Source organism: Montipora foliosa, chromosome 3, assembly GCF_036669935.1.
Source record: "Montipora foliosa isolate CH-2021 chromosome 3, ASM3666993v2, whole genome shotgun sequence".
Taxonomy (NCBI): Eukaryota; Metazoa; Cnidaria; class Anthozoa; order Scleractinia; family Acroporidae; genus Montipora; species Montipora foliosa.
Genome location: NC_090871.1, coordinates 59,306,301 through 59,316,300, shown reverse-complemented (window position 1 = coordinate 59,316,300; position 10,000 = coordinate 59,306,301). Strand labels below are relative to the sequence as shown.

The following is a 10,000-nucleotide window of genomic DNA, read 5'->3' as shown; positions in this document are numbered from 1 at the left end:
GTCAGGTAGATGCACTATTGAGATTTCTAGTTCTTCAGCCGATACTACATTGTGTATAAATCACAATGTACATGAATGGTGCTTGTTCTATTCAATTAATCTACACACCTTGTACTTCTCCAATCATGTCCTTGGTGCTGTCTTCATTTGACTTCCACTGCTTTAGCATTTCTGGTGTCAAACGAAAAGCAAGATAAATGAGTCAATAAAGAGATTGGCATTGGGTTTTTACTGGTTTGGTTTAATATTGACCCCTTCCCTTCATTCATTCCCTCCTTAGAATGACACTCGTAGCTATATTTAACTTTGTCTGATAGACGACAACTAAACATGCAATGATTTAAGCCAATGGTAAGTATGAAACAGTTCACAGCAGATTAACTTCATTGAGTTCACGAAAACACAGAAAATTCATATCACCAGTGCACGAGTCACTAAGAATAAACGCAGCAGAACTGGTACTCAAGATTTCATTCACGAATTCGGTGCAGGCTCATAGCCAACTTTGATTTCCTATATTAGTGGCCTGCCGGTTAGCATTAGATTCCATCCCTCAAACCCACATTTCCCGTCTCATTTAAATTACATGACGTACAATCCGCTTCAGACTTCAAATTTTAATGTGCAGAGAACATTCAGATTAGGTGAGCCAAAGAGTTGAACCCGGATCGATGGGTTCCCTTGCATATTCCAATATCCACTAGACTAACGAGACAAACTCCTGGAAAATCGAATTTTTTAGAGTATTGACATAGTAGTACCCAGCAAAACAAGTAAAAACTAACTGTCTTCAAAGTGGTTTTTAGACCTAAATACTGTAGATCAGCGCAGCTTGCTTAGAAACGATATTTCTTGTTGAACTAAAGCTCTAATTCTGCCTGTTTTCATTCTTTTTACAGCGGTAGGCTTGTCATATTACGACGGGATATTACGTCGTGTAATTGTAAGGAAATGTGCCAGGGTGGTTTTGGTGGATGGAATCTAATGCTAACCTGGCTGCCAAACACGAGTTCTGGCAAAGTAATTACTGGTATTGTGATTGCGAACAATACGGTTTCTTTGTAATTTACTAGTACATCGGTTGGCCGGCATGGTGTAATGGTGGTTCCGTAATGTAATGACTTGTGATGGGGTTGTTGCTGAGACACTATGCTTGGTTATTGGCATTGCCAAATCAATTTGCCATTTCAGATTCATTTTTTGGGGAAATCATCCCATAATAATGCCAAGACCTAGCAAAGGGTATAAAGGAAAATAGAACTTATAGAGTGTTTGTTGCGCGAAGACCGTTGCACACAGATTATTTTGATGTTGGCAACAGAGAAGAACATTGGGGGTCTTAGTTTTCGGAAAAGCGCGCACTAAAAGCGAACACTAAGACCTAGCAAATAGTATAAATAATTTGTTATGGTAGATGGAATACCATATTTATTTGCCCATACGATGAAGAGAATATTCAGTTTAAAACGGGCTTCCCCTTATTGCAGACGTTTAAAAAAACAGCTATATCAGCTTGAAAGGTTGTCACGAAACCTTCGGCTCCCAAAGCACTCTGGCAATGGTCAAAAGAAGCGAAAACAAAAACCCCTTTGCATCTGTAGCGAAAAAGAATATAGCGTCTGTTGCAAATGCAAATATTCGTCTGATCAAGGTAAGGGAGAAAAAAAAAATGAAAGAAAAGAAGGGGTCTGACATTTCACAACAACCTCTTAAATGTTGAGCAGCTTATTTGTTACGATTATGCGTGGGCCAGCAGTCAAAGATTGCTGAGAGCTGTTAAAGAGGAAAGAATGTTGGATCAAGTCCAGACAAAGCAAGAGGCACCTAAAAGGAAAGAAACTGAAGGACTCCTTACTGGAGCACAAGATCAGGTGCTAAGAACAAACCAGGTCAAGAATTGGATTGACAATGACAATGTGTCACCGAATACTATGTGTCAGTTGTAAGCAGAAAGGGAGGAAACCATTTACTAGCAATAGAAAGTAAGAAACCAGCACAAAAGGAGTGTTAAAAGTTTTGGGAGATTGCATGGGATCACGCAAAGCCTTTGCTGGAAAGTTTTCCAGAAGTTAAAAACAATCCATTAACTCATAAAATATGAGTCATTTACATGTGTCTGCCTACCTTCTACCTCACTGAGCTTCTCCTTCAAATGCTTTGACATTTCTTCAGGAATAAAAGAGACAAGCGTTAAGCGAACTTTGAAAAAACCTTTTGCAGGAAAAAAAAAACTGGTTCTTGTTCCATCCCCTAACATTCAATAAGTCAATATAATTTATGAACTCACCATGTGTCTGTTTTAGTGTGTCTTTGCTGCAGCCCTCATTGGTTTCAAGCCTTTTCAGGATGTCTTAATCAAATCAAATAAATGGATCAATTATTCATTCAAGACATTAGAAAATGACAAATTACACATTTAGGAAGTTACAAAAGCATACATGGGCCATACATGAATACATACAAAGAGGGGTGACAATGAAAGTATTTATAGATTTGTAGAAAGTGATATAAAAAAGAACAAAATAATAAAACTTATTCCATAGCCCCTAGCCAGTAAGTGCCCAAAGCACTTTACATCTTTATTACCATAATTGATTACCATACAACGTATATTAAAATGCCTTGTTTAATTTTCAATTTAATGAACAATTAAATAAATAAATCACAGAACTATTACAGACAAGACGCCTACAAGTGCTACCCGTGGAATGCGCAAACAGTTAACACAAATTGTCCAGTTACCGTGAACTTCAACTATAGGTAAACTTCGGAAAATAGCAAGAGATTACCATTGTAACTTGAAGTTGTTTGTTGTAAAAACTCATTATTAATGCTACTAAATTTGCAAATGCAAACAACAAAGCCCTATTAGCCGGTTATCAAGATACGAGATTATTTATTTATTTATTTTTGAAGGAGACTTTATTCAAATCCCACAGTTTTACTTGCTTCCTTAAACTCCATTCATCTAAAAATTACAAGATCAGCCTTAAATCATCTGAAAAACTTATTAAAAATCACAGTTCAACAACTTATCATCCTGGGCCAGTTGTTCAAAAGCCGATTAACGCTAATCTCAGGTTTAAAATTAACAAAGGAGTTTTATTCTCTACTCCCAAATGCTGTTCAAGGCTGATATTCGGGAAAACGTTACATTAGAAGAAATCAATCTTGAAAAACAAAAATAAGCAACGGAAACTTTCACCAGCACGTTGAAAACATGAAACAAAAGTTTACCCTGGATCAAGTTAATCGGCTTCAGAACAACCGGGCCCTGTATTCGAAGTACGGTTCCGTAATCTTGGTTTAGTTCCTTGCAAACTATTTAAATCTGCCGTGGCGAAGACAAAAAGACACTTGTTCCCTGAAAACTACTTAAATCTGCCGTGGCGAAAACAAGAAGACAACATCTGTACTGTACTCCATTTCTCTCAGTGCTCAAAAATCTAAAATTCCGTAATTGCGTGTTCTACAGTCCAGTCCAAAGTTCAAATTTTACAATTCCATTATCTTGATTTCAGTATTATTGATACACAGTTTTATGGAAGAGCAATACTAGTCAATCTTAAGTCACGTAGATGCACTATTGAGAGATTTCTAGTTCTTCAGCCGATACTATAAATCACAATGTACATGAATGGTGCTTGTTCTATTCAATTAATCTACCTGTACACACCTTGTACTTCTCCAATCATGTCCTTGGTGCTGTCTTCATTTGACTTCCACTGCTTTAACATTTCTGGTGTCCAACGAAAAGCAAGATAAATGAGTCAATAAAGAGATTGGCATTGGGTTTTTACTGGTTTGGTTTAATATTGACCCCTTCCCTTCATTCATTCCCTCCTTAGAATGACACTCATAGCTATGTTTAACTTTGTCTGATAGACGACAACTAAAAAAAGGCTAACCAGTGTTGGGTATCTGCCCATACCGCAGCTATGGCCTGTGTCAAGAACTTATTATTGCATGTGCACTTATGTTAGCCCCTTATGGTGTGACTAAACCAGCAGTAATTCAGTGTGATGCTTTTCAAACTCGATTTCAGGTGCAACCCTCTTGCATCAAAAGCACCCAGTGCTTTTCAGTTCTCATTAGATGACCCAAACTGTCACTATGCACAATCAGAAAACTAGCTCAATTTTATCGCCTATGTGTGCAAGAAATTTGACCAGTACCGGTACATCTTTGAAAGAAGCAATGCAATTGTGCAGTTCAACCATAAACCACTGGAAACCACACTTAAAGAAAGCCATCCACAACCATGAGGTCAAATAGATATCTCACTCATTTTTAAGGTCAGGCATACCTTCTAAACTTTCAAGCTTTTCTTTTGTACTCTCATCATCTATCTTCCACTCCTTCAGCAACTTTCGATAATGCTCCTCAACAACAGGATCCATGCACTCAGTCTTCAAGCAGCTGATTGCACTGGAATAAGTTGCTCCAGATCCAAGGCCAAGTAGGGCATTACTTATATCCTGCCATAACATATTGAATGTTGCATCATCAACAGAAGCTTGGCTTGCATGAGCATAAACTTGGTTTCTGTAATACTTGATCCTCGCAATGTTTGCCTCAGGACTGTTTTCACCAGGGAGAGGAAGCTTGTCCCAGCTTCCAGTACTGGCAGGAGGAGTGAGACTGCATATATTTCTCAGCAGTACCATCAGAAGTGTAATGTCAAAGCTGGCTGATGACACAGATGAAGGATGAGTTGGGTAAAGCTTTCCCCATTGTGTGGGATTCAAAACTTTCTTTTTCAGAAACAGTAATGTAGGGTGAGCTGATGACAAAACCTTGGGAAGAGTAGCTGGAGGGTGCATTGTGTCAAAGGTGTCTCTCAGGGCCTGGGTTCCCACATCCACTAGAAGCCGGCATAGACGGGCATAGTTGGTAGTCTCCTTTGACGAGGCAAATGAAGCTGGAGCTGGAACAGATGCCATATCCCAAACTGTTGACTACATAAACATAGAAAACGCGAGTGTGGTTGATTGCAAAGGCATTTGGACTTAAAGTGTACATGTACATGTAGCACGCATTGGGTGCAAATAGGAGGGAATGGAGCATCTTGAAATAGAAGAAAAGCCTTGTAAGGAATTAGTGTACCTCTTGAATCCATATTAAATTGCACATGATACAGTTAAAAATAATATTTTTAACTGTATCATGTGCAATTTAATATGGATGTACATGTATATTTCACTATGATTTAACCAACTGACCCCTAGGAGTGAGGAGTATTTATTTTTACTCTGTATGGCTAACGCCAAAATAATAAAATACTTGCCAATTGGAGTCACTTTAGGTGTCAGTGAATGGGTTGGCACAAAGGACTGCTTGCTCGATTTATGAATTCAACGGATGGTTTCCAGTGTTGGGTGTCCTTTTACGCACACTAACAGGGGTGTATTATAAAAAAAAACTCTAAATAAACATAACATTTCAGGGGCAGACTTTTCATGTATACATTGGTGAAATGTGAGACATCCAAAAGAAGTGCACTGTGTTTGATGAATCACATTCATAATGCAACAAACACATTCCATACCTTCTTTAGCGTTCACTCTGCTTTAACTTTGCATTTTTCGAGATAGAAATATATAATCCATACCCACAGTGATCAAGAAGATTACACAGGACCTATTACTGAGACAACAAGGAATTCAACATTAAGTTTATCTCATAGCAATGTTTTAGCATCGATTTTTTAAAGGAGTAACTTACAGTAAGTAACCTGCAAAGTACATAATTAACGAATCTATGCTGCTTTAATGGTGCTAAAACAGTAACCAATGCTTTGTGACTCTTACATAATACATAATACTGTACCATATGGACAGAATGCAGACTTGAAAGTCATCCTTCGCAGACTTTAAGTCACTTAGTGGTTTACTCTGTTACACCCACAAGGAACTTTTGCAAAAGTCATAAGAGCAATAAATATATTTTGAAAACACAAAGTTGTAATTTCTTTCCCTGGCATGGCCCGTTATGATGTGGATAACATGCTCCAGCTAAACAGCAGTCAAGCAGTAAATAAGCAACTAAAACCTGGTCAGTGTTCTGTGGTATTAATGTTTTTGAGTAAACCTAGAGGTTGTTAACCCTTTAAGTCCCGAGAGGCTCCCCACTGACAAATAAAATCTATAAGTGGCCACTGGACAAATAAATGTAGATTAAAGAAAAAATATATTAATGCCTTCTAACTTTGGTAAATAATGTTTGCGTCAAAAGCTTGATATCACACGAAATACCATGAAAAAGGTGAGAAAAATATTTACATATTTAGAACAAAAAAATATACACGTAGTTTTCCTCCTCTGGAATCATGATTTAAAATGATAAAAAAATGTATAAATTTCGGTACTGGACCGCAATTAAAAACTTAAAAAGTGGGATATTTCGTTCGGAGCCACCGAACATCTTTCTAGGAATATAAATTCGTCAGCTGTTCATGAACATCGCAAGCTCACAGGTCATTCAGTGGATTCCAGCAAAACAAAAGTTCTTGCCACAGAGAATAACACATTCAAACACCACATAAGGGAGGCAATTGAGATAAGATTACGTAAGCCATCTTTGAGCAGAGACAACGGCTTTGAATTAGCCAGCATCTACATTGTATGACACCATCTTAGTGCCCCCGAGACCATTATATAACCCTTCTTAACATTCAAAATTAATTTGCATTGCGGCTGACGAATTTCGGTGGATCCGAACGAAATACATGTATCCCACTTTTAAGTTTTTAATTGCGCCCAGAGTACCGAATTTTATATTTTTTATAGTTTTAAATTTACATATTCAATTATTTAACAGGGAAGCACTTTTTTCCTTGTCAAAGTTCCTCTAAAGGAAAATTCTTCGAAAGGTTTCCATAAAGATCACAGTATCCTCACCAGCCTCTTATTTATCAGAGTTCCCAGATCTTTTTTCATAATTATTGCCTGAACTTGTGAAGTAGTTTGGAGCTACAGCTGTATATCGCAAGGAAAAGGTTCAAATCCAATGCCTTCTTTGAGCATTTCATTTAAAGTTGAATCATTTTCAGTGATAAGCCATTCCTTTTTCCAACCTCAAAATCGAGATAAGTAGTTATTAATTCACTTTTATTATGTAGGCAAACTGGTCCGAGATGAAAAGGAGAATTCTGATTGGTTTCCCCAGTACGGACTGAACAAGCTAGTACTAGTTCCACAAGGTTTTTATTACATTCTCTCTCTTGCACAGGGTTTTCTATTCCTTGAGTCTTTCCTCTTTGTTTTCTTCTGCTAACGGTTCTGGAAAGTAAAATTCATACTGGAACTCCGCCCAACATGACAACATTTCTTGCACTTTTCTTTTTATGTCCGAGAAAATGAAAACAGAAAATGGGAACAGTTTGGCAACCCATATACGCTGCTTCATGACCGGCCCATTGCTGATCTTTAGAAATCCTGTTCCAAAGAGAAATTTTAAAAGTCTGCTTGAAATTAGCAGCCGCCCTGAGTCATCCCAGACGACTAGAAGATTTACCGGGCGACTACTTTTTGGTAAAATGAAAAGGTTGGTTGTCCAAAAAAAAAAAACAACAACCGGCAATGCAGCCAAAAAAAAAAAAGAAAATGTATTACATAAGCAGCACCAGAATCTCTTGACGGTTTTCTGTTGTCAGTGTCTGATAGTAATTTCAAGTTAACAATCTTTAATTTGAGCATTTTTCCGGGTTTTGAATATATGTGGGCCCAGTGGCTTTTACAAAAAATTGTCAGATAGGAAAATTCACATGTAGCTTGCGATGGAGATCAAAGACTCCCTTTAATTTTGAAAATGCTAAAACTTAAACCCAGAATTCCAAAAAAAAAAATACCAGGCACACACTTGGAACTACATGTAAGGCCCACACAAGCTCCAACACCATGTGATTCAATTTCCCAATGGAACACCAAGCATTTATCAGGGCAACCACCATTTACTGGTTAAGTTGCTCGGCTTTTGAAATAGGGACAACCTCTTCTTTTAATTTTTTTTTTTATTTCGAACACTGCATGAGAGTCTCTGCTTTTCTCATTTGAAGAGGTAGCTTATTCAATTCCTGGCACGCAGTCACACTAAATGTTCTTCCACCTTCTGTTTTTCATTTCACGCAAGGACAGGCTACATTGTGTGTTAAATTTACACCGTAGCATACATTGTATCTAGTCTGCCATGAATGAGTCTAACTGGTAAATACTAATAAACTTGCAAGATAACTGTGCATGCGACCTTGCAAAAGCTTCCATGTGATAAAACACTTGGTTACAATAGCTTAGCGTTCTCAAAGAAAGGAAGCCATTTAACTTAAAATTGTTAAATAACTGAACAGAGGGTGCATAACTATCACCACCAACAATGATTCTTGCTGCTCTCGTTTGTAGCTTTAAAACACAATCTAGATAATGTTTATCACAGTTTTGCCAGATAACACTTACATAATACATCACTGGTCTAATAATACCATTGTAAAAGAGAACTCTACATGTATGCTTCATTTCCAGGCAATGTCCAATCTCTTTTAAAATTCCAATGCGCCAGGATAGTTTCCTACATAACTTATCAACATGGGATTCGAATGTTAGTTCCCTATCAATTTCCAGACCTAAGAGCTAATTGCACAGAAACAGTCATATCATTAGGGATTCTGTTGTAGAGATGCTTGTCACAGCTGGTAAAAACTTTAGTTTTCTTCTCATTAAGTGAAAGCTTGTTAGCTGTGGCCCAATGAACCATTTCAGAAACAGTTGCATTTAAGGAAATTTGCAGACGATCTACATGTATATCCATCCAAATGACGGAACAAGTTAATGTTGTGCTGTTAGCATAAAGATAAGTATCAGGGCTCGAAATTGCGACCAATACAGTCACATTTGCGACTAAAATATCTGGAGAAGTCGCAAATTTGCAACTTGTTGTCACCTTTGCTCTTTCGAAACAAAAGGGTTAGCACTTTGCTGCTACTTTTGCTAAAATAAATAAATACTGTACATGACAAAATTATTTTGTTTCTCGCTGTGAATTTTCTCTAAAGATGGCGTAATTGTAGAGTAATTTAGCTGTGATGTTACGTGCACAGCTCCATTCCTTCAATCATTGGCCATTTTCAGCGGTTCCTTTACACACAAGTATTGCGGGCTCATATTTTTTTGCTAAACTGCTGACAACACAATGCAGCGCGGCGATTTTGCCACTAAAATTTGCGGAATTGCGACTAAATTTTCGTATCTTATCGCAAAATGCGACTGGATTTTTTCATTAATTTCGAGCGCTGAGTATTAGCAGAACTAACATGAAGAACACTAAAGCCAATGAAATTTAATTATTAGCATCTGAGGGAATACAAACCCTATGGTCCACTATCCCAGTGGGGCTCAGTTTGTTCTCCAACAGTCGTTTAGGCATTTGAGCGTCAAGCACATCTTTCGGAAGGTGTTTTCTTGCAATCAAGTCAACAAACTACCGCCTGAGGTCACTCCAAAGACTGTTATTGGATTGATCTACATCTAGATCTACATTTATTAATTGACAACGCTTTCGCATCAAGCCAATAATGGTGGGCTTAAGTGTTGTAATTGATGGTGGGTTGAAATGAAAATTCAATCTTTGTCAATTGATTCTGATGTGAAGTTGTGACCATGGGATCATTTTATCTCGGAATATTTGGCACAGTTTGGTGGGCTCCCAAGAATGGAGTGTGCAGCCTTGGGAATTTATAATATGGTGGACAATCGAGAAATTGAAAATTAAGTGGCTCAAATTGTATTGGATCTCCAAATTAAGCAAACAGGAAGCAAACTACCCACAATGTCAATAAAGCAAGGCTTTATAAATAAGAGTTTTTTCATATAATTATCTTCTTAAGCCTTTTATCGTGTTTCCCAAACAAATCCTTAAATTTTTTTCAGCAATGTTGGCTTCACTCACACTGAGCTTGCGGCGGGTCTAATCTGCAGGTCGCAGGTCGCAGGTCGCAGGTCACAGGTTG

The 10,000-nt window shown here is 37.7% G+C and overlaps 2 protein-coding genes across 3 annotated transcripts in view; both read right to left on the bottom strand.

Moving 5' to 3' along the window:
• The window catches only part of LOC137997807 (protein NLRC3-like), a 251,804-nt gene that overhangs the window by 84,448 nt on the left and 157,356 nt on the right, over positions 1-10,000 (bottom strand). The window lies entirely within an intron of this gene.
• LOC137997808 (NLR family CARD domain-containing protein 3-like) overlaps positions 1-10,000 on the bottom strand; it is a 21,624-nt gene that overhangs the window by 10,649 nt on the left and 975 nt on the right. For both annotated transcript variants that reach the window (XM_068844069.1, XM_068844068.1), the window contains 6 exons: positions 5,549-5,646; positions 4,307-4,958; positions 3,677-3,739; positions 2,288-2,350; positions 2,125-2,166; positions 109-171 (listed from right to left, as the gene is read on the bottom strand). In XM_068844069.1, coding sequence (XP_068700170.1) covers positions 109-171; positions 2,125-2,166; positions 2,288-2,350; positions 3,677-3,739; positions 4,307-4,943 — 868 coding nt within the window. In that variant the 5' untranslated portion in view covers positions 4,944-4,958; positions 5,549-5,646. The remainder of the gene's footprint in view (positions 1-108; positions 172-2,124; positions 2,167-2,287; positions 2,351-3,676; positions 3,740-4,306; positions 4,959-5,548; positions 5,647-10,000) is intronic.